General features: G+C 30.6%; 1 protein-coding gene across 4 annotated transcripts; it reads right to left on the bottom strand.

Annotated features, from left to right (window-relative positions):
- Positions 1–1,364: 1,364 nt before the first annotated feature.
- On the bottom strand, positions 1,365–18,690 carry LOC145326123 (phenoloxidase-activating factor 2-like). Of its 4 annotated transcripts, none has more exons than XM_080169234.1 (17): positions 18,607–18,690; positions 18,406–18,481; positions 18,016–18,110; positions 16,990–17,047; positions 12,805–12,921; positions 12,535–12,592; positions 12,175–12,272; positions 10,492–10,582; positions 9,294–9,348; positions 8,673–8,722; positions 6,965–6,989; positions 5,633–5,701; positions 4,946–5,022; positions 4,539–4,613; positions 3,953–4,017; positions 3,513–3,576; positions 1,365–2,961 (listed from the first exon to the last, which is right to left on the bottom strand). In XM_080169234.1, exons 2-17 carry the CDS (start codon positions 18,441–18,443, stop codon positions 2,926–2,928), a joined length of 1,071 nt encoding a protein of 356 aa, XP_080025360.1. In that variant the 5' UTR covers positions 18,444–18,481; positions 18,607–18,690; the 3' UTR covers positions 1,365–2,925. The 4 variants fall into 4 exon arrangements, with proteins under 4 accessions (XP_080025360.1, XP_080025361.1, XP_080025362.1 ...); XM_080169235.1 differs by having other exon boundaries at positions 16,990–17,041; XM_080169236.1 differs by lacking the exons at positions 18,016–18,110; positions 18,406–18,481; positions 18,607–18,690 and adding an exon at positions 17,564–17,602.
- Positions 18,691–26,989: the final 8,299 nt, after the last annotated feature.

Here is a 26,989-nt window from a genome sequence, read left to right as displayed (position 1 = left end):
TCGATCAGAATCATATAAGTATATTAAGTATTAAGGAAGGAAAATGTTTTTATAAAGTGTATTTATATCACAAGTGCATAAGTTAAGTATGGAAATATTTACAGGATAAGTGTTAAAATTATAAGTAGAGTAGGACAGAAATATGCCCTAAGTCCCAAGCAGTGAATTGTGCTAAGTGTTAGAGTTCTAACATAAGGCCTGAGCTCAATTCATGCTAAGTACTAAGGGGCCTAAATTTAAACTACAATGCATGCCAAACAACTAAGTCATTACCTTTTAAAGCCAGAAAGAGAAGTTGATGGTAGGAGAGTTAGTAAATAACTGAATAAATTCAAGAGGTACATGCTATAACATTAGCTCTGGACCAGGATTTTAGTGTTTGTCTGTGCAATTAAATATCTGTGTGTTAATATGTGACGTAAATCAGGCATGGTTGTAGGCATACATATATGTACTGGTTGTTTATATGATTACATTAACTATAAACATAATATCTTTAATAAACATATACTATTAGCAAATCACATACAGATTACCATGAATAGGCTGTCGTTACCCGTATATGGTGTCATATAGGTAGAAACAGGCCTATGAATGCATAAATTGATACAAATAATGCCTTGGGCCTAGCTAAAGTAATTGTGTCTTGCCCCTGAGTGCTACTAGTTAATTGCAGGGCACGTGTCAATCAAAGGTTCATAATATGATCTATATAGTGTTGATTTTATATCAAGCATAGATAGATAGTTGTGGATGCGAAGCATTTCTGTAAAAGTCTCATATGTACGTTCAAAGAATTTGAAAATTGAGGATCGCATCTCCAAATAGACAAACGGACAAAGTGAGTTTTAGAGCAGATTACCTGTTATCATAACAAAGAAATGAAAGAGAGATATATGCAAATAAATATGCAAAAACTGAAAATCACGAAACCTTCAAAAATTAAGGTTTATGTCTGAATTTTTTTTTTAAGCAGCTAAAAAGTTGCCTAAAAGCAATTACAAAAGATTTATACCTAACTATGGAGCATATTGACAAAAAGTTTTAGCCGTGTATCTTTTGCAGGAGCCGACAAAATATGTTGTAAAAAGTAAAAGCGGCTAAAAATCTGCTTGAAAGCAGTCCTAACGCTAAATGTTGACAAGAAGTTTCAGCCATCTATCTTTTGCATTAGCCGATAAAATCAGTTTTGAAAAATAAAAGCGGCTTAAAAGTTACTTAAAGGAAGTCCGACCGCTATTGATGTTTCATACTCAAGTGAGCTTCATTTTGATGGGAATGTTGACAAGAAGTTTTGGCCTTCTATCCTTTATAGCAGCTGAGAAATTCACGTTACCCCGAAAACGGTATAGAAAAGATACATATTATCATATTAACATTTATTTCTTTTTTTAATACAACATTCATTTATCATTTTTACATCTTATAATTTAGGTCTTAAAAATACAATAAAAATATTAAAATATATTTTTTTTTAAAAGAAATTTGAATTTTGTAGGTATAATGCTTATTAATTCAAAAACAAATAAAAAAACTCTTTATTATTAAATATAAAATAATTATTAAAGCATTTAGTTACAAAAAAATGTATTTACATAATATTTATTTAAACAAGAGCGATTACGTCCTATAGTAGCAAATGGTATATAAAAGAATTTGTCACTGAAATGAACAAATCAAGTGTTCAATTCTGTATTTCACTAGAAAACACGTAATTGGTGAAGCAACTTATAGTGCCTAATAAAATGACGTCATACGATTTGTATTGTATGACGTCATTTTTTGCATTCAGAAATTCAAAGTTGTTTTAAGATTGTCGTTCTTTTTTCTAGATATTTTCTAATCCCAAATAGACTAATTTCCATCAAAAAAGGGTTGATTACTAGGCATTACCAATAAACTAACCAATCGTCACTAAGCCTTGTAGAATAGCTATGCTACAAATAATAATTGATGCCCATAATTATAATATTTGATGACACACGAGTACGATGCCCACTTTATCATGCAGATATGGCTTATATAAAGAATCAAATACATTTTTAGATCTTATAAATATACAGAGTGGTTTTAAAAACTGTGTTTCAGGTTTTTTTTGTGTTCAAAGTTTCAAAAAAATAGACACAATAAAAAAAATACTGGATCTAAAGAGAAATTTAAAAGTTAAAGTTACTAGAGCTGGATCTTTAAATCATTTCAATGGTGCGCCATATCGGGGTGCGCCGAATTTCAGCCAATCACAGCCAGCATTTCGTAAAATGCTGTGCTCTCATTGGTGGAAAGTTGGCTCACCCCGATTTGGCGCACAATTGAAATGATTTAAAGATCCAGCTTAGCTAAATAGTGAACTTCAGTTTTCTGGAACCAAGAAGAAAGGGCACTCTAAATCATAATGGTATCCAAAGTTTTATAAACACGATGTCTTAAACTTTATTGAATCTAAATCAACCAGCAGTGTATAACATTTTCAACCATATATTTGATTTATGGGAGGGATAATTTGTTTATCATAATCGTATCCATTAATTTATTGTCAATTAGGATGGAAAAACGGAGAACGCAGTTTTTTAATATCACACTGTATATCTAATTTAGATATAATTTGTTTTATAATAATCTAAAGAAACATAATGTAAAGCTTATTAGATAGAGTCTTATAAGTAAATGATAAAGTCTATAATAATTTACAAAATATGACATAATGCCTTTTTATGTTCAGTTAAAAAATAATTATCATTCATTGCGTTTTTATTAACTAAGATTTAAAATCGTTATGTATTTATCAATTAAGAGCTGCTTGAATAAAATTTTTATTTAAGATGATTCACCCTTTATTAACAACATCTTTTTTTTTGATGATTCCTATTTTACAAAATATTCACTGCTGAATAGTTTATTTCTGGTTTTAATAACTTTTTAGTTTGTTTAAAGTTGACTCAATATTGTGTCCTCTAACCATGTCTGAAAGTATTAATAATTATTTATCGCATCGTATTATAAACAGCTTTCCTCGGAAATGAAATGTACAATAATGAGATTAAAACCAGGTGTTTTTAGCCGAGATGCCGAATTTTGTCTTTCAGGCTCTTTTTTTCATTAAACACCCTGTACCCCTGTCCCCTTGCTTGTTATTAAGGTATGTGTATATAATTCAGTCTGGCTGGCTGTCTGTATATGTCTCTCTGTAATAAGTATCAAGAAGTCATGTATAAAGTAAATATGTTTGTCTTTCTATTTTCTTTAGTATAAACACATGAAACCTAGTGGTCTGTAAGTCTTATTGGAAGTATTTTCAGTCGTTCTTTCTGTCTGTAGGTATTCATGTCTGTCTTTCTGCGTGTCTATCTGTCACCTGATATAATAGAATTCTAGTATAAAAACCTGTAACCTGGTTTGTCTGTTTATCCAATTGTTCGATGTTCTGTCTGTCTATAGGTTTTCATGTATGTCTGTATACCTGTATATATGTCTTTTTGTCAGTCTGTCTGTCTTTCTGTCTGTCTGTCTGTTACCTGATAAGATTGTACTCTGGTGTAAACGCCTGGCACTCCTTTTCTTCCACACCCAATTCCAAAACTATTTTCAATAATTTTATCTTTAAAACCAATGTTATTAAAAGATATACCTATTCTGCATAATTGAAAATTATCAGTACTACAGTAGTGATTTTGTAAATTCTAGAAAAAACTATTTAAGTAGTAAAATGTAAGGTATAAAATATTTGCGGCAACTTTAATATTAGTCGAAGAATTATTTTTTTCGGTATTTTGGAAAATTTTTATTTATGATATTTAATTATGGTGTTTAAAAATTGAATTATAAAAATCTCGATAATCTATACTTGAAAATACGTTTGTCTGTATAAATCAAAAGCAACTACTATACTAATTTATTTCTGTTGCTTTTGTAAATTTTGAAGGAAGATAATTCATTAGTTTTAAAGATAATATGCCTGACAATTCCAACTTGGAACCATTGTCCCCCCTCCTCACACACTAGAGGACCCCCTCCATCTCCCTAAATTTAAATTAATTGATCATAAGTTAAGGTTGTAGCCTGGTCAACATTATAGGTCGAGGAATGTAGCCTTGCCCCATAATTTGATATTTATATTAACACAGTTTAACGGCAGGTTATTCAATATTAATTTGGTAGATTGTAGCCTGGTCCAAATTATTCAATATTAATCCTTACATCCTCTCTCCAGCACAGGAACAGGTCATTGGTAGGTCGTAGTCTGGTCCATATTATTCAATATTAATACTTACATCACAAGCATCCCTACCCTCAGCTCCAGCACAAAGAGCGGTCAGTGACAGGTTGTAGCCTGGTCCATATTATTCAATATTAATACTTACATCACAAGCATCCCTCCCCTCAGCTCCAGCACATAGAGCGGTCAGTGACAGGTTGTAGCCTGGTCCATATTATTCAATATTAATACTTACATCACAAGCATCCCTCCCCTCAGCTCCAGCACATAGAGCGGTCAGTGACAGGTTGTAGCCTGGTCTATATTATTCAATATTAATACTTACATCACAAGCATCCCTCCCCTCAGCTCCAGCACAGAGAGCAGTTAGTGGTAGGTTGTAGCCTGGTCCAAACTGGGCCTAAAGCAGGAATTATTAAAGCTTTTCTACCCGTTCAATATAATGATCCTTATTATAAAGAATTTTAAAATAGATTTCAGTAAAGTTTGTCTAACATAAAATGATCTTTACAAATATAAGGAATATGACTATGGACGAAAAACTGATATATATCCTAGGTGATGATAATCAAAATTACCCATTATTGTATATTAACAATATTAAAGTAAAGTTTTGATACAGCTAGTTTGTAAACCCCAATCAAATTTTAAGCAAACGAATAAGAAAACTTTGGGTACCAGTATAATTTACAGCCAAATTTTCAATTCTTACCTGTATATATCATTACTTACCTTTAGAGAAGCGTCACATTTTTGTTGATCCCAGAGGGGTACAGAAATCTCTTTCAATATTACACTATGCTCACTTTCTAAATAGAAAAAGAATTAATATCCGCTGGATTTGAACTGGTTCTGCACCATACTAAAAAATCATGTATCGTATCGAATTACAGACTATTTTTCACGAATAGTAAAATAAAAAGCATTAAATTATAACAGTTTTGTCAGACCGGGGCTTCGAAACCATCAAAAATGGAATTAAAATTTCGTATGCATATATCCAAATACTTTGGCAAACAAAAAGACATACAAACATTTTGGAGACACTTGTTTTAGAGGTCATTCAAAAGAAGAGGAGGTAGTGCAAAAAAAAATAATAGGTGGAAAGTGTAAAAATGTATGACTTTTATTTGTCTTTCTGTCTATCAATCTGACTTTCTTTCTGTCTGTATGTTTATCTATCAAATGTCTGTATATCTATTGCCAGTCTATCTATTGTCTATCTATATATTCTCTGTCTATCTATTGTCTGCATATCTCTATGTATGTCTGCCTGTCTATCTGTCTATCTATATGTCTGTTTATCTGTCTGGCATTCTCTTTATTTATATATTGTTTGACAGTGTATCTATTGTCTATCTAAGTATATTTTGTCTGTCTATCTGTATGTCTGCCTTTATGCCTGTCTGTCTATGTTACCTTCATTTCTTCTGCCCCATCCAGTGACATAACAAATCTTTTTAGGCACTAAATCTACATCTGTTTGTCCTAAAAAACATTAAAAGTTATAATTATCTTCATAGAGGAAATATGGAGTTTAAATTGAACTTATATTAACACATAGTGACATAACAAATCTTTTTAGGCACTAAATCTACATCTGTTTTTCCTAAAAAACATTAAAAGTTATAATTATCTTCATAGAGGAAATATGGAGTTTAAATTGAACTTATATTAACACGTTCAATAATTCGTTGTCTTTAAAACATTGACTATTATAATACAATTTTGATTAATAAGTACATTTTTCATCTAATAATTTCAATCTACAGAAAAGTAATTTTGTTTATCATCAATGGGGATCATTTAAATTTTCTTGTTTGTCCTTCATTATTTTTTAGGTTGTTATGAATGCACTATTTTGCAATACTCAAGATTTTACTGATGATGTTTTGTCAATAAGAAAATATACAATGAATGAGAAATTTTTAGTGTTTTTACAATGATTAATACAAATATATGTATAAAAAAATATTTAAGTGTTATATTTATTTACAGATACGTTGCTTTCTTGCGGTTGCGCTACTACCATTTAAGTGATCTGTTTTAACCGGGTATAGAGCAAAAAATAGCCGGAAACCATCCAATGATTAGATCTATAAATAAAACAGCCGTAAACCAATCCATGATCTATGTGAAGCTTCCCTAAAGAAAACTTAGGTTAGTGTTTGTTGGTAAAGCAGCCATTAAAGGTGTCTGAATAGACAGATGAAAGCAAATCCTGTAGCTATAAAGAATAGAAAATTTACCATTTTTGTTGAAATGTCTGAATTATTGAGAAATACTTATGCAGGCTCAGGCCAAGCCTCTGTTTGTATTCACAAATTATTTGGAAACTACAGGGATTATAAGGGATAAGACAATGGACAATTAATTGATGTACATAATACGTACCCAATGATGATACACAAACATACTCCTTCTGAGAGTTTGAAACAACTAATCATAGATTAACAAAAGTAACCAAAGTTAAAAAATCAACACAAGAGACTTGATTTCAGTGTTTTCATGTGCAGTGATTTGGAATAAGCTTGTAAGTTTATCTTCCTTCTAACAATTCATGATTCGTAAAGTTCACAACTTCTATTTCTAACTAATGTAAATAGATCGACAATGCATTCTCCTAGCTATTATTACTATATACTGTCATAAAAGCCGGATGGGCTTAGTTTATTTTACGTCTTAAAGTATGACGCGGAATGGGCAACTCTTGAACACATTTTCTTCTCTAACTTCTAGCGGAGATCCTACCTGGTACACATACTACATCTATGTTCTGAAACAAAAAAGGTTTATTTTTAAAATACATTTCATAAAATCATGAAAAAAATCACACAACCTTGCTATTTAAAAATTTTTTCGAAACAGTAGGTAGTTAAAAAATTGTTTAACAGAGCACAGTTATGGATTCTCGACCACAAAGATTTTTATATCCAATCTTGACAAGTGAGGTATTTTTGGAAAGAGGAATATACATAGAAAACGCTTATGTAAATTAGAAAATCCGCAGAAATCATATTTGCAAGTTATTCACAAAAATCTGCAATGTTAATTTGCAAAATTTATTTCATGCCTTAAATGACTTATTTAGAAAAAAATCTTTTTATGAAATGTGTTTATCTATAAGTTTAGAACATACTTAAGGCAAAAAAAATTTCTTTAGTGTTACTTTTTTCACCTTATATATGAAAAAAGCAGTTTCTCACAATTTGTGATAAAAAAAGGTATAGGAACAAAAAATATATTTTTCTTGATGTAAACACAATAATTGGCATAAAACCTATCATCCTAAATGTAAAAATCAGATATAGACTCCTTTTTAGAGCAAATATAGTGCAAAAAGTAACCAAGACATTTTTGCAAAGTATGAAAATCTAAAGAAAATAGTTCTTTTTGATTTTGATATACATATCAGATAAATGAATATAAAAATTAGTAATCAAAAACTATAAAACAAGTTATAACTTTTTCAACCCTATCATTGATTAAATTACACTTTTAGGTTTACTCATTACCAAAGTTGCACATAAAAACTCTTTTATTAAGTTTTTAAACAAAACAAATTCAAATCAACAATTAGGCGTTTTTTTTATAATGCAGTAGGCCATTTTGTAGTTTTTTGGCATTTATTTTGTTTAATTACTACATAAAAATAGTTTTTATGCACTACTTTGGGAATTCTTAAACCTAAAAGTGCAATAAGCAATTTAATCAATGACAGTGTTGAAAAAACTTATAACATGTTTTATAGTTTTTGATCACTAATTTTATATACATTTATCTGATATGTATATCAAAAGCAAAAAGAACCATTTTCTTTAGATTTTCATACTTTGCAAAAATGTCTTGGTTACTTTTTGCACTATATTGACTCTAAAAAGGATTCTACATCTGATATTTTCATTTAGGATGATAGATTTTATGCCAATTATTGTGTTTACATCAAGAAAAAACATATTTTTTTGTTCCTATACCTTTTTTTATCATAAAATGTGAGAAACTGCTTTTTTCATATATAAGGTGAAAAAAGTAACACTAAAGAAATTTTTTTTGCCTTAATTATGTTCTAAACTTATAGATAAACACATTTCATAAAAGATTTTTTTCTAAATAAGTCATTTAAGGCATGAAATAAATTTTGCAAATCAACATTGCAGATTTTTGCAAATAACTTGCAAATATGATTTCTGCGGATTTTCTAGTTTACATTGGCGTTTTCTTTGTATATTCCTCTTTCCAAAAATACCTCACTTGTCAAGATTGGATAAAAAAATCTTTGTGGTCAAGATTCCATAACTGTGAGAGTGAAAAGTGAGAGAACAAAAATATTTTTAAAGTATATTAGTGCTTCTATGCCCTCATGCCATTTCATTTTAATAAATTTTCTTACAATAGCTAAATTTGAATTTAAAGATTTGTATGGTTGATAATTGAATTTATGCTTAATAATTAAATTAACCTGTTTTCTTTTAACTGGAGTTTCTAATCTCAGCAGGGCTATATCATTCACTGAAAAAAAACATTAAACATTCTTACACGTAGTAATAGCAATATTAACACAATGATTCATTGATTATTCCATATTTCCCAGGTTTTTAAATTAGGATCTTGCTAACAATGTATAGGACATAGACATGCAGGGTTAGAGTAAAGGAAATACCTCCCCCCTTTTCAATTATTTAAAATGTATTCTTAATACGGGGATTGGGGAGTTTCCAGGTGCTCGATAAGCACTTGGGAGGAAAGCACCTACGTCCCTAAGGGACTTGCGACGGATTATACAAATTCACAACAGATAATCATAGACGTCCAAGGTGGGGGGTTTAGGGATGATTACCCCTCTCAAACTTTAACAACCATCATTTTTCCCCCTCAAAATGTTTATAAAATACCCTAGATTACCCCTCTCAACCTTTTAAAACTACCATTTTATCCCCCTCAAAATTTTGACAAAATACCTTAGATTACCCCCCTCAAACTTCTGATACCTCACATTTACCCCCCTTCGAATTAAAAGCTTAGACGTCCCTGTCATATCATTAAATATAAGATAAGAAAAAAACTTTAAAAGATGACATACCTAATGTTGCATTATCAAACTGAGGATGAATTTTTATATCAGAAACGTTGAATTCCTAAAAAATAAGACCTTGTTAAGTAAAGTAGTTAGAATTTTTTTTTGTCCGTTCAGATCTACTTAACCACTGAACCGATTGAGTTTACTATTTTAGGAAAGTTTCACCTACATCTGTCCCGGGATTGAGTTAGTATATTTTCTAGCCTATCCAACCCCCTTCGACTACAAAACTTTCTCCTAGGCTGCATCATAACATAAGAATTTAAAAGTGCTTTGCTTCTACTACGTCAGATCCATTAAATTTAATACAAGGATCATGGAAAAAGACCTCATTAAGACAATGTGCCAACTAATCAATTTCCTGAACGTTTTCAAACTAACAAATAAGAGATCTTAACCAATGAGATAAACTGATTATAATTTATACAACAAACAAAAACTTTGTTATATAATTATAATGCCACGAAACAAAATATGAAAATATTTCTTAAAGTTAATTAAATAATGACATAAGAAAGAAATTTTTCATCTGATAAATCTCAACTCAAAGAATCTTGTTAAATTTTATTTTCTCAGATAAAAATCTTTTTATTTCATTTTTTAAAATCTTTTTTACATTACGCTTCAGTATTTTTAACAAAAGGAATCGTGAAAAATTAAGATTTATAAATTTTAACTATTTGCTTTAAATTATGTAAAAATAAAATTAAATACAAAAAATGATAACAATTGCGAATATCACACAAATTAAAACTCTAGAGATGGCAATTTTGCAACCTTAATTGAAATCTTTAAAATATAAATACTTTTAGGGAATAGGACAATAGACTAAAAATTGGTGTACACCCCAAATTATGACAAACAAAATTACTCCTTTTGCAGTTTAAAGAAGCAGCTTATAGAGCCCATAAAATATTACGTCATACAATATAAATTACGAATTATAGGACAGTATTCATTCTAATTGACTAATGGTAAAATGTCCTATCATTAGTCATTTGTATTGTATAACGTCATTTTTTGTAGGCACTATAAGCTGCTTCCAGATTAAAATAAATAAGTTGAAAAATTAGACACTGCTGTTTTAAACCAACCAATGAAGAATCATTATATCTTTCAAGCCAACCCTCTTTCAAAATACTATGGGCATCACTTTAATTTACAGTCCAATATCCCTCCCTCCAGCAGGAATGTTGGTTACCTGATGTTTTAAAGGTTCACTGGTTGTAGACACATCATACTCACCCACTCGCACTTTCAATATCTCACGTATGCCAGATACATACGGTACACTAGATAGATAGATATATAGATAGATAGTTAGATAGATAGATAGATAGATAGATGGATAGATATGCAATATATATATTATACAGCTATTTAATAGACAGATAGATCCAATATAATATTCTTCTTTTAGAAGTAAATTTATAGATAGACATGAGATATATATGAACTAGCGGCTACGCCCCTAGAGGCCTCTAGTGGCGCTTTAAATGTTTTTTTTATATTTAAAATATGTCTATATTGCGTTTGACGTCTATGTTTGAGTTGAACTCTCTTTTAAAATCGAGAACGTAAAAAAAATTTGATTTTTTTGTGATTTCTCTTGGGAGGGTGGTGGTACCCTCCCCCAAAATAGTTAAAAATCTTCCCGGGACATATTAGAATCTACACTGTTAAGGAGAACCCGATCGGTTCAGCGGTTAGCTTGATCCTTCTATACACACATACACACAGACAAACATCCTGTTACTTAAGTACAAGGATAGATGACTACTTATACATAATGTGCCAATATTTCTGTACTATAGAAGATTAACAGATAGACAACAGATATATATGAATAGATAACTACTTACTAATCATCTACACAATGTGCCGCAGTAAGGACACAATATACATCTATTAGAGATAATAAATAGATGTTGTACAATTTCCGAGCTATGTTACATATACATTGTCTATGATTCTAGTCTATGAAATTGTACATATTATTTTTATATTTTAAAGTTAATTTTTAACGTCATTTTACTTAAAACTGTAAGTAATTTGCAGTGTATCATTTTATGTATATTTCATATTTTGATTATAATATTTTATTTATTTATTTAAGTTATTCAAAACCAGTTCTAATCAAAACATTGGCTGGCTATATAAAGTACTATCGTACACACCTTTAATTCAGTGTTGCTAACTCTTTTGTACCAGTGAGTAGAATGCACACTCAATTTACTTTTATCAGAATCTCGTCTGATATCTTTATTATAGTTTAAGGCTTTTATATTCAGGGATTCTCTACCTGAATAGCCGTTCATCCAGTCTATTTCAGGGGTAAATATATCAACCCAGAATTAGACAGGGAAAGGGTATTTTAAATATAGGTTACACATTTTTTATAATTGAATGTGCATAACTACATATATTTTGTGATATCTTTGTGATATGTTAATTTACTAGAAGCCCACCAAAAAGTAAGAGTTTCTTTATTTAATTTGGTTTATTTCATTTTGATCTAATTATCTTTTAAATAGTCTAATTGTCATTATTTTAGATCCATGAACATCATCATTGATTCGTTACATGTATTGGAGTGGTTATTGTAAATATATGTTGTTAAAGAAATATCTGGTTTAATGTTGTTAGTGCGTCTAGGATATCACACAACAATAGATAGACAAGAGATATATATGAATAGATAACTACTTACTAATCATCTAAACAATGTGCCAATATTTCTCTATTATAGAAGATTAACAGATAGACAAGAGATATATATGAGTAGATGACTACTTACTAATCATCTAAACAATGTGCCAATATTTCTCTATTATAGAAGATTAACAGATAGACAAAAGATATATATGAATAGATAACTACTTACTAATCATCTACACAATGTGCCGCAGTAAGAACCCAATATTCGTCTATTAGAGTGGATCCACAAACATACAAATCTTGAGGCTTCTCCAAGATGGCGGCCTAAAATATAATAAGGCAATGAATAAAAAATGTTATTTAATCTCCCTTCGCCTATTCTACAATAATGAATTGGTGTACATGATTATAGACAAAAATACCGTTCCTATAGATTAAAATTGTTGGTTGAAGGGTTTGGACACTACTAGTTTGAAACAGGAAATCAAGATTTAATAAAAGTTCCTAAAGTTTTTAAATCTACAAATGAGACAATGTGATGAAGAAAACTTTGTTTTTGTTTTTTTAGAGCTATAAAAAAACTTACATGCCAGGGCCATTCTCCCATCTCTGCTTTTCCATCTCTACCAGAGTCAAACCCTTTCCTGAAATCAGAAAACAGTTTTTGAGCTTTTTATCCAATGCATGAGAGCACGTATTTCCAAAACTTTGGAAAATCATTAGAATTAACAATTTAATGTCTATTCCTTAATTCATTTCATTGTTTCATAAATATTTCCAACGATTAGACCTTATCTTTTTCTCAGAGATTTTATATTTAACTATTCCCAAACCTTAAATTTTAATCAATTTGTACCTTCCACATTGTGAGGCAGATGGCGTCGGTAATATTCCAATTGGCGCGGCATTCTCAGGAACAAAACAGCAGACATCATGGTCGGTCAGTCCACAGTAACTGTGTGGCGTTCCTCCACTAAACATAAGTTTATCTACCTATCTAATTCAAACTTGTTTATCTATCTATTTAATGTCCATATATTACATGTTGTTCTATTCAAATATTTGGGAACAAAACAATATGGTCGACCAGTCTACTGTAAATGTGTAAAAGTTTACTTATCTATTTAAGTTTAATTATTTTTTTAATATTTTACCCTATCTATCTATTTACCCGAAGCCTTAGTTAATTTTTCAGTCAGGGCGGTGTCGGGTTCGAATCTGGACAACACCTTATCATTACTAGAGACATTAAAATTGTACCTACTACTGCCATATCAGACGGATGATATTTATAGTAAGAATATGGGGAATTACTTGGCGAATAAACAGGCACAACTAAGTACCATGGAAAGACTTTAATACAAAGTTCTTGCAATCAAAGAGTTAGTTGTATTTTAGGTGTTAACTGTAATACCTATCGGCGCATGGATGCTTTAAACCTATCTATCTGTTAATCTATCTATGTACATACCCAAGTATACATGTCCAATACTCCATACAATCTATTTATCAATGTACATACCCAAGTATACATGTCCAATACTCCATACAATCTATCTATCTATCTATCTTTGTACATACCTTTGTATCTATCTATCTATCTATGTACATAGCCAAGTATACATGTCCAATACTCCATACAATCTATCTATCTATCTATCTACGTACATACCCAAGTATACATGTCCAATACTCCATACAATCTATCTATCTATCTATCTTTGTACATACCTTTGTATCTATCTATCTATCTATGTACATACCCAAGTATACATGTCCAATACTCCATACAATCTATCTATCTATCTATCTATGTACATACCCAAGTATACATGTCCAATACTCTATACAATCTATCTATCTATGTACATACCCAAGTATATATGTCCAATACTCCATACAATCTATCTATCTATCTATCTATGTACATACCCAAGTATACATGTCCAATACTCCATACAATCTATCTATCTATCTATCTATATACATACCCAAGTATACATGTCCAATACTCCATACAATCTATCTATCTATCTATCCATGTACATACCCAAGTATACATGTCCAATACTCCATACAATCTATCTATCTATCTATCTTTGTACATACCCAAGTATACATGTCCAATACTCCATACAATCTATCTATCTATCTATCTATGTACATACCCAAGTATACATGTCCAATACTATCTATCTATCTTTGTACATACCCAAGTATACATGTCCAATACTCCATACAATCTATCTATCTATCTATCTTTGTACATACCCAAGTATACATGTTCAATATTCCATACAATCTATCTATCTATCTATCTATGTACATACCCAAGTATACATGTCCAATACTCCATACAATCTATCTATCTATCTATCTATGTACATACCCAAGTATACATGTCCAATACTCCATACAATCTTTCTATCTATCTATCTTTGTACATACCCAAGTATACATGTCCAATACTCCATACAATCTATCTATCTATCTATCTTTGTACATACCCAAGTATACATGTCCAATACTCCATACAATCTATCTATCTATCTATCTATGTACATACCAAAGTATACATGTCCAATATTCCATACAATCTATCTATCTATGTACAATGTACATACCCAAGTATACATGTCCAATACTCCATACAATCTATCTATCTATCTATGTACTGTACATACCCAAGTATACATGTCCAATACTCCATACAATCTATCTATCTATGTACATACCCAAGTATACATGTCCAATACTCCATACAATCTATCTATCTATCTATCTATGTACATACCCAAGTATACATGTCCAATACTCCATACAATCTATCTATCTATGTACATACCCAAGTATACATGTCCAATACTCCATACAATATATCTATCTATCTATCTATCTATGTACATACCCAAGTATACATGTCCAATACTCCATACAATCTATCTATCTATCTATCTTTGTACATACTCAAGTATACATGTCCAATACTCCATACAATCTATCTATCTATCTATCTTTGTACATACCCAAGTATACATGTCCAATACTCCATACAATCTATCTATCTATCTATCTATGTACATACCCAAGTATACATGTCCAATACTATCTATCTATCTCTGTACATACCCAAGTATACATGTCCAATACTCCATACAATCTATCTATCTATCTATCTTTGTACATACCCAAGTATACATGTCCAATATTCCATACAATCTATCTATCTATCTATCTATGTACATACCCAAGTATACATGTCCAATACTCCATACAATCTATCTATCTATCTATCTATGTACATACCCAAGTATACATGTCCAATACTCCATACAATCTATCTATCTATCTATCTTTGTACATACCCAAGTATACATGTCCAATACTCCATACAATCTATCTATCTATCTATCTTTGTACATACCCAAGTATACATGTCCAATACTCCATACAATCTATCTATCTATCTATGTACTGTACATACCCAAGTATACATGTCCAATACTCCATACAATCTATCTATCTATCTATCTATGTACATACCCAAGTATACATGTCCAATACTCCATACAATCTATCTATCTATCTATCTATGTACATACCCAAGTATACATGTCCAATACTCCATACAATCTATCTATCTATGTACATACCCAAGTATACATGTCCAATACTCCATACAATCTATCTATCTATCTATCTATCTATGTACATACCCAAGTATACATGTCCAATACTCCATACAATCTATCTATCTATCTATCTTTGTACATACCCAAGTATACATGTCCAATACTCCATACAATCTATCTATCTATCTATCTTTGTACATACCCAAGTATACATGTCCAATACTCCATACAATCTATCTATCTATCTATCTATGTACATACCCAAGTATACATGTCCAATACTATCTATCTATCTTTGTACATACCCAAGTATACATGTCCAATACTCCATACAATCTATCTATCTATCTATCTTTGTACATACCCAAGTATACATGTCCAATATTCCATACAATCTATCTATCTATCTATCTATGTACATACCCAAGTATACATGTCCAATACTCCATACAATCTATCTATCTATCTATCTATGTACATACCCAAGTATACATGTCCAATACTCCATACAATCTATCTATCTATCTATCTTTGTACATACCCAAGTATACATGTCCAATACTCCATACAATCTATCTATCTATCTATCTTTGTACATACCCAAGTATACATGTCCAATACTCCATACAATCTATCTATCTATCTATCTATGTACATACCAAAGTATGCATGTCCAATATTCCATACAATCTATCTATCTATGTACAATGTACATACCCAAGTATACATGTCCAATACTCCATACAATCTATCTATCTATCTATGTACTGTACATACCCAAGTATACATGTCCAATACTCCATACAATCTATCTATCTATCTATCTATGTACATACCCAAGTATACATGTCCAATACTCCATACAATCTATCTATCTATCTATCTATGTACATACCCAAGTATACATGTCCAATACTCCATACAATCTATCTATCTATGTACATACCCAAGTATACATGTCCAATACTCCATACAATCTATCTATCTATCTATCTTTCACATACCCAAGTATACATGTCCAATATTCCATACAATCTATCTATCTATCTATCTATGTACATACCCAAGTATACATGTCCAATACTCCATACAATCTATCTATCTATGTACATACCCAAGTATACATGTCCAATACTCCATACAATCTATCTATCTATCTATCTTTGTACATACCCAAGTATACATGTCCAATACTCCATACAATCTATCTATCTATCTATCTTTGTACATACCCAAGTATACATGTCCAATACTCCATACAATCTATCTATCTATCTATCTTTGTACATACCCAAGTATACATGTCCAATATTCCATACAATCCATCTATCTATCTATCTTTGTACATACCCAAGTATACATGTCCAATATTCCATACAATCTATCTATCTATCTATCTATGTACATACCCAAGTATACATGTCCAATACTCCATACAATCGCATCCAAAATGTGAATGTGCTGAACCTTAAATATAAATAGTCCATTCCAAAATTTTAAATTACAGCTAAAAGTTTCGTTTAAAAAAATTATCTTAATTAAAGTTATAGGATAATGAACATTAATTTGATTTATGTAACCTACTTTCACATTTTAGAGAAAAATCTACTTTTTGAAGAAGCTGTTTATAGTGCCTATAAAAAATGAGGTCATACAAAACAAATGACCAATGATAAGCCAAAACACAGTCTTAATTACCAATGACAGGCCAGTATACTTTTTAATTGACCAATGGTAAGCCAGTATGACGTCATTTTTTATAGACACTTTTAAAAGTAAAGTTTATAGTTTCCATTAGCCTATTTAAAAGTAACAATTGACAAATAAAACTTTTGAATATAAAATATCAGAAAATAATTATTCAGGTAATCAAAAGTAGTTTTCAGAACACAAAATATTAAAAGAATTGTTTTAGTATAGGTAAAATATTATATGGCCATCCCTAATTATAGAATAGCTAGCTATGCTCCTGACCATTATTACCTATAATATTATTTCCAGTAAAGAAATCTAGAGCTAGACACCCTGTTAAAATATATCAACAGACGTACAGATAAACGCTCATTATAGAATAGCTAGTTATGCTATTGATAAACTATTTCCTTTTTTATTATTTCTAGTAAAGAAATTCTACTCTAGAGACCCTGTTACCATAGATTATATTAACAAACGTACAGACAAACTCTAATTATAGAACACCTAGCTATGATTCTGACAGAAATTATCTCCAGTAAAGACATATTGAACTAGAGACCATATCACGTAAAACCCTAATTATAGAACAGCTAGCTATGCTACTGACCAACATTATCTATAATATTATTTCCAGTAAAGAAATCTTGAGCTAGAGACCCTATTACCCATAAAAATATCATTAGACGTACGGACAAACCCTAATTATAAAACAGTTAGCAGAGCTACCAACAAATTATTACCTATAATATTATTTCCAGTAAAGAAATCTTGAGCTAGAGACCCTGACACCATAAAACATATCAACAGTAAATATTGCAATATTTCACTGTAATGCCTGGAAAAAAAATTTATTATTATCAACAAATTTTTGGGAGCATTTTTACAATTTTGATCTCAGTCCGTCTGTCTGCCTGTTAAAACGACCCCGCAAAAACACAAATCAATGTTGTTAGCCCGGTAATTAATTCTCGTGGCTAATGGGAGGGTGCCCTTCTCCCATTTCAAATTGAATTGCGTTCGGACTAGCTATTTAAGAGATCTTAACAGACATAAAGAGACATCATGTTTCTTAAACACATATAATAATTGATTTTATACATATGTAGCGCAGTTGAATTCAATGTACTAACCTTTTTCTATTGTCTAAATGTAATATTTTGTACTCCATGGTTGTATTTGTTCTTCTTGTTAAACTCTTCTGTACCTGCGGATTCCAACAATCTAATATTTTCTTTATTTTTTCCCATAAAATATTTTTAACTTTGGGTACTATTTATCAAATATTGATTGGATGGTTAAATCTTTATAAGGATAAATATTAGAATGTCCCTAGATTGTTGATCGTGTCCAGATTAAGGAAAATATGCAGGGAGTTGCAGCTCACCACCACCCTCAACATCACATTGCATTATCTGAAAATAATCATCAACATTTCATTTTTACTAGTGTTTGAATATAAATGGCTAATTTTAATAGTCACGAAACCTTTCAACAAAATTCTCTTTCGTTTTAATAATCACCACTTTTAAGAGTTGAATGGATTGGTATTTATTTATTACATAAATAATTTCTTAGTTGTTTTCATTTTAGAAAAAAAAACTCAGTTAGGCATACCTAAATCAAATTTGACTGATAAACAAACATAATTTCAAATATAGACCTATATTATATCTAATAGATATTTATCGCATAGTACTAAGGACAGCTATCTGTAGATATTAAAATTTAAAAAATTAACACCATTTTTATTAGGTCCGGACAAAGAAAACTGGTATTTATAATTTTGATTTTTGTTTCCGCAGAATGTTGTCTGTAATACGATGCGCTTAATATTCACCGATAATCACAATTTCCTGTAATTTGATGCTACACATGATTTTTCAGTATGGCTGAAAACTAGTTTTGATTCAGTGGATATTAATCGGTTTCGAAGCAATAGTGGAAATACTTGTATGTGATTTTAAAACTGACACAAAAATATTTTTTCGATCTTTGCTCTTGAAGCAATAACACTGAACTGTCTAGAAATTTTGGAAAGCAAATACAATCAAGGACAACAAAGGTCCAAGTAGCACAGCAAGAGCAATAATTACCAGATCATCAGTTTTTTTTAGATTTTTGGAAGCAGGTAAAGACATTGGACTTTAGATTATACTAGTGGCCAAAGTTTTATAAGCACACACTTTAAAAAAAAGACTTTTTAGATATCAATTGCGTGGCAAAAACTAGCAGTGTCTAAACCTTTCAACAATATTATCATATCTACAGAAAGGGCAACCATATTTATCATAATTGGGATTGCACATCAGTTGATCGTCCATTGTCTTATAAATTAAGATTCCACATATTCTTAAAAGCAAAAAAAGAATGCTGACTTATTCTAAAAAGTCTTTTATATGTACTAGCTACGCTCATAACTATTGTGTTGATATAAAACAATATTATGCGTTTTTTTTTGTAATCCAAAATGTACTTTTTGATCCACGGGGCCGGGTTAATAAAATAAAAGTTGTTAAAATGACAAGACTCCAAGGTGATAAGGTTATGAGAATTATACTCAGTAACATTATAACAAGGATAACAACGGCCATAAGTAGCAAAGCACCAAAATGATGAGAAAGTGAGAAGTGGAGCAGATATACAGTGGTCATAAAAAAAGAGAGAAAAAAAAGAGAAAGAACGTGATAGGAAAAAATTTGCGACACCTGTATCCTTAATTATATACATTGTAACATGAACAACGGGCCAACTGTCCAAGTAAATTATTTACTGGATGCTCATTGGTATGACGTATCTTATATACGTTTTTCAAAAAAAAATTTATTTGACAGATTAAAAATTAACACCATATTAATGAATACATGATTATAACAGGAATCCTTGTCCAAGATGGACCATAATTGTAGAAAAGCTTTACTACACCTCATAGCCAGCCAGATAGATAGATAAATTCTTGGGAATTTAAATAGGATAGATAGATAGTTAGTTGGATAGAAAGATATTTGGATGATGGATGGTAATTCAGGGTCCAAATTTATACAGTACATATACGTTTTTTTGAGTTTTAAAAATATTTCAAAAGGTTTATTTACAATACAAAGAGATTTTTCAGAGGTTGTATTTAATTGGTTATTTGATTTTGCCTTTATACTTTTAAAACTTGCGTATCTTCTTGGTCTACTGGATGTCCGTTATCATTTGATGGGAAATAAAGACATAAATTGTAGCCCAAAACTGTCAGTTTTATTCTTTAATATTTCACCACTAAATTATCTAACAAAGAGTTTCTACAATTTAGCTGTTATATTGGACAGTAAATAATGATCTAACTAAAAGTTTAATAAAAACGCTGTCTCCATTGTTGGCTTTAAAACTTTGGTTACCTTTATCAAATAATGATTGGCTGATTCAAACTAGCAGTGTCCAAACTTTTCAACCAATAATTTTAATGAATTATTCCTTAAGATCTCGGCTTTACCAAACTAAACCTCAGTTGATATTATCAACTGAGGATAAGATCAATAAAGCTTGATAATGATAATTATATTCTTGACAGCACGATCTTTGTCTGGAAGTTTTATCTGTGTCAACATATTACAGTAATAAATAGATATAGATGTATTACCAGACAACTACCTGGATCTTTGTCTGGAAGTTTTATCTGTGTCAACATATTACAGTAATAAATAGATATAGATGTATTTCCAGACAACTACCTGGATCTTTGTCTGGAAGTTTTATCTGTGTCAACATATTCCAGTAATAAATAGATATAGATGCATAACCAGACAACTACCTGGATCTTTGTCTGGAAGTTTTATCTGTGTCAACATATTACAGTAATAAATAGATATAGATGCATAACCAGACAACTACCTGGATCTTTGTCTGGAAGTTTTATCTGTGTCAACATATTACAGTAATAAATAGATATAGATGCATAACCAGACAACTACCTGGATCCCCCTGTTAGGGAACTTTTTCGTCTGCTTTCAAATTGATTTCTGCTCTGTCGTAGCTATTTGACTGTGTTAATATTCCCGACGCCATTGGTTGATTCTCAAAGACTCAATTGAAAGTCGGAACAGGGTTCTCTAGGTGGGGATATACAGTTATTTAACCGCTTTCCTTGAATAGGCTACAATCACGGATTATATTCTATTTTTAAAAATATTCTAATATTCTATAACCTATCTTTTAGAGTATTTCTAAAATATAACTGCCTTGCATAAACGTATATTTTAAAACGTTAAAATCGTAGACGTCTGAATATCAAATTTATTTCCCCTAACAATACATTTTTTTTTCTCACTTTTTTTCATATATTTTTCTTCATTTATGTCAAGCTATGTAACCATTATGGTAAAACGGTCATTGAAATAACAAGAACAGTTATGTCCGCTCAGAAGTAGCGCAGGTATGACAAGCTAACCAGTACTAAAATTGCACAGGAGGAAGAATGGCATTTGACCATAAATTATGCTGGTACCCAAAGCTTTACCATCTCAGTATCTCATTTTCGTTGGCTTAAAACTTTGGGGACTTATATCATATCTTGATTGGTTTGACAAACCTTCAGTGTCCAAATTTTTACGACAATAATCAGGTCATTGTCTTATCCCTTAAAATCCCTGCTTGTTATAAAGTAGCTGCTTCCCTTAGAACGTTGGAATGCAAAACACTCAAATTCTATTTGATCAATACTAATCTCTGTTACAAATTGCTTATTGATTAATGTATTTTAATACAAATTAGTGTCTGTCCGTCCGCAAGAGCGTAACATACAGCTTCAAGCAATGTCGAATTTCTGTAAAATAAGGGTTTAGTTTCACAACCAAACAACTTTACAAAAAGTCCATAAATAAGTTAACAAATTTAGCTATATTGAAATATTTTTCTATTTCTTTTGTTTTAAAAACGATTCACAAGTGCTGTTCACTCTATTTTGTTTGAATTGTTAAGTGTCGTTATTATGGATGTTATCATCCTTGTTGATTAATGTATTTTGATGCAATATTATTGCAACCGGTAAATTGATTAACTTTCATAATAGTTCATTAACAAAACAAGGATGACAAGAACCATGAAAAGTGAAAAACAAATTCAAAGACAAATTGATATGGAATATAAATAACAACTTAAGTTAGTTGTAGAGTAAAAACTCATTGGTCTGGGGAATTTTTATAAGAAAGTGCATAACTCTTCTTATGTATTAGCAGCCCTTTATCCCTATATATACATACTTGCGGCTTCGCCCCTATCGTCTAGGGGCTTTACCCAAAGATAGTTACACTTTAATTTTTTTTAATTTCAAACGATACTATACATGTTAACATATTTTGTCAAATTTTTTCTATGTTGCGTTGAAGTCTATAAGAATATAAAAAAATTTCGATTTTTTGTGATTTCTATTGGAAGGGTGGTGGTACCCTCCTCCAAAATAGATATAAACTTTCCCGGGACCTATGAGAAGCTACCCTGTTAAGGAGAACCGTATCGGTTCAGCGGTTAGTGAGATCTCTCGGTACAAACAAACAAACAGACAGGCATCGTTCTACTTTGTATTATAGATATCTCTAGTAATACCCAACTTACAATCCAAACCCAACCCCATCACTTCTCTTTCTCTTTCTTGCTTTTTTCTATATTATAATTTCTATTTTTTAGTCATCAAAAATTGAATTATATTTTTTTTCAAAAGATTTTATATAATTAGCACTTTTTTAAAAACTATTAAAATTCTTTCCTTTAAAAAACAATATTTTGTTCTTCTTATTGTAATACTGTTTTCATTAAACTATAATTAATATATTGGCAATAACAAACAATTTTCAACAACACAAATGTAATTGATTTCTGTCATATTTCATAATTAGAATAAATGATAAAAAATGCAATAAATAAGGAATAATTGTAATGAAATTATAAAGTTTTGGTCCATTAAGTAAATCTTTTATTTAAGAACATGGATGGATCATAGCAATTTTGTTGAAACCCTAAGATTATAAGTAGGTTCACTGTAAAAGAGAACCATATAAGTTCAGCAGTTAATGAGATCCTTTTTTACAGGCAGGAACATAGTCAGACATCATGTAACCTTGTTAATTTTAGATATGGATTTTATAGTAATCTAACTTCTAGAAATAATACAAGTTTAATGAGATGATAATATTACATTTTAAACTTTCTAATAGGCAACCTTTTGTCCTCAGAATAAATTAACATTACTAGACTTATTAAAGCATTAGCATCTAGGGGCTCTGCATTCAAAGGGGTTCGAAAAATAGCCTGAAACCATTCCAAATCTTAAATTTGAAATAAAATAGCCTTAAACCAAAGCTGAGACATAAGTGTAGTTTCCCTAAAAAGAGACAAAAATTAGTTCAGTTATGGAAATCTTAAGCTTTAGACCAAAAAAAAACATTACTAATTTATACATAATAGGATAGATATAATTTAACAAATTTATAAAGAAGTAGTTCTAACAGTACAAAATGGACAATGTCTTTTTGAGGATGTTTTATTTGCTTCAGTGATTCTGTGCTGCCACCAACAGATTCAAACTAAATTTTGGGATTTGGTGCAGTTCACGGAAAATGTTACTGGTAACGATTATCTCCAAAAGTCTATGAAGGCCCTAGCGGCCAAACAACTGAACGTATATTTTATTATTCCCGCACTCCGTTTTATACAAATAATCTGGAATAGACAAGATACAATGATGCAAAAGAAAGTCTTTAATGAAGAAAAAGCGTAAATTATTTTTCGCGCATTTATGTGAACTGCGAGATAACTTTGCTTTATAGATTAATGACTATTCCAGATTATTTTTAGGCTTTCTTTTGTCGGTTAAAATCGTATGCAAGCATAATCTATACGTTCTTCCGTTTGGCCGTTAGAAGCTTTTAAAGTTCATGGCATTTTGGAGATAATCGTCACTTGATCCGAATTTTGGACTCTTTTTGCATAAATATTTGACAATTTCCTTTATAACTGTTACGGGACACTTAACAAGTTACTCCCATTACTTGAATTAAAAGAAAACTTATAAAAACAGATAGTAAAAAAAATAAACTTATTTTCACAAATACCATGATGTCATATTCAAATGTTATATTTGATTAAAAGAGATTTCTATTTTTCCAATATAACCTCATTGGTTCTGAAACATTTGAAGAAAATCATGATTTTATCACAAACTTTATGATTACGTAATAATTTTAATAAAAATAAATCAAAGCAGTTAAGTTCCGACAGATTTATTTACAATGAAATTTCCATCTCATGGGTAATAAATGAACATTCAGATATGAAGCTTTTTTATAGTATCTATAAAAAAAATGACCTCACACTGGCCTACCATTGGTCAAATAGAATGCATACTGGCCTGCCATTGTTAATTTGGTTGGTTTATTGTCATATCATTGTTTTTTTGTATAGTATGGCGTCATTTTTATAAAATACTTATTTTTTGAGTATTTATCTACGAATAAGTTTTGATGGAAGTGAAGGGGTTGAATAAGGGGTCATATGAAAGTATGAGGATAATACTGCAAGACTATCAAGAAATCAGGATATAAGGAAATGTGCATAATAAAAAGTTGCATAGTTTATAGTTTGCACAGCTGTGTCATGCTACATCTACACCATATACCGTGACAACAAAAAATATTTTTTTATTTTAAATTTGAATAAAAAATTTGTTGGTTTTAAAATTTCTTTTCAGAAGAAAGTTAAATCTAATTTTATAACTATTGCAGTATGATTAGAGTAAAACATTAGAGGGGGAAGAAGGGGTTAAATAACTGTCCCCATCCCAAGGACCATGTGCCAACTTTCAATTGGGTCTTTAAAAATCAACCAATAGCATCGGGAATATTAACAGGGGGATCCAGATAGTTGTCTGGTTATACATCTATACTATAAATTTATTGCTTGAATTCGCCAATTTTATCATTGTTTCAATATGGATGACTTTAAATTTGTATTTGCAAAATAGATTGAATAAACAAACAAATTAAAATAAAAGAGAGATTTGTGTATGCTTCCAGTGATATTTTTTCTGGTTCTAGTACAGTTAGGGAGTTGAATCCATTTTTATAGAAGCAGAAATATAATCTATGATTATGGTTTGGACCCTCTAAAACTGTAATCTACCCTTCCACTTTCCCCTCTCTTGGTGAAGATATCTTCAACGCCGATACGATTTTTGAAATATAAGATTCCACTTTTGTCTCTCTTGTTGAAGATATCTTCACCAAGAGAGGCAAAAGTGGAATCTTAAATTTCAAAAATCGTATCGGCGTTGAAGATATCTTCACCAAGAGAAGGGAAAATGGAATCTTACATTTCAAAAATCGTATCGGCGTTGAAGATATCTTCACCAAGAGAAGGGAAAGTAAAATCTTACATTTCAAAAATCGTATCGGCGTTGAAGATATCTTCACCAAGAGAGGGGAAAGTGGAAAGGTAGATTACAGTTTTAGAGGGTCCAAACCATAATCATAGATTATATTTCTGCTTCTATAAAAATGGATTCAACTCCCTAACTGTAGTATATCTAAAAATATTTATAGATTCCTCTAAAATTTTAAAAATTGAAAAAAAATCTTAAGAGGTTAATACCACAATTTTAAGTTTAATCCGAAGGCCCGGCCAATAAACCTGGTGTTTTATAAATGATTTTAATTTCATTATTCTTCGAAAATTATCTATAACTCGATACGATACATGATTTCCAGTATGGCTTCGAACGGGTTCTTATCCTGAGGATATTCATGGCAATGAAGCCTGAAAAAGCATTTACTTTGTCAAATATATACCTACAATATGTACATAGTGACAATAATTTGTTTTCAAATTGTCCAAATAAAGTTGTCACTTATGTCATAACAACATTCCTTCCTTCTTCCATGGTTGCGAAGCTACTCCAGAATTAGAGTATAATTATACAAGGATCTATAGGGATAAGACAAAAGTCTATAAATTGTTGTACGTACATCCCAAATGATGATAAACAAAATTGTCCATTTGTAGATTACAATTAGAGTTAAAATGTTTGGACTCTCAACCAATCAAAATTCATATAAGTCAAAACGTTATTATAAGACTTTGGGAACTTTGTAATAAATAGCTGAATGTCCTCTCCCTCTCTGATAATAATAACCATAACCTGGAAAAGCAGGCATACACAGAAATAAGCCAAAGGGCGATGAATTGATGTACATCCCAACAAAATTACACTGCTTTAAATTTTTTAAAAATGGCACATTTGGCCACTGCTGTCACTTCCAACCAATTAGGATTTGATTTAAAAAATCGACATTTTAAACCTTCGAATAAGAAGAACTGATACACCCCTCACGGAACTAGTTGTTAATCCGCAACAAATGTAGATAATTGTCTTGCTATCTATTCTTTGTAAAATTTTGATGGACATTTGGACAAACATAAAAATTTAAGCATGTTACATGTGCTATAGTTATATCATGATAATATTCTCAAATAATTCCTAATGATCTTTAGTGATCACTAGCCTATGGGAAGAATGTGCAAACGAAAGTACCAAGTATTAAAAGGCTACGCTTCTAAAAATCAACTACCAAACAGCACAATATATTTATCATTTATTAAATCTAAAAATCAAAGGTTTTCTACAGTTAGAGTCGGTATGTCCTAACGGGTAACCGTCAAGTTAGGCATCCTAGAATTGTA

Source organism: Acartia tonsa, chromosome 8 (assembly GCF_053477335.1).
Source record: "Acartia tonsa isolate MP-2025a chromosome 8, ASM5347733v1, whole genome shotgun sequence".
In the NCBI taxonomy this organism is placed as follows: Eukaryota; Metazoa; Arthropoda; class Copepoda; order Calanoida; family Acartiidae; genus Acartia; species Acartia tonsa.
Note: the sequence above shows the minus strand (reverse complement) of the source record. Positions and strands in the feature narration are given on the sequence as shown.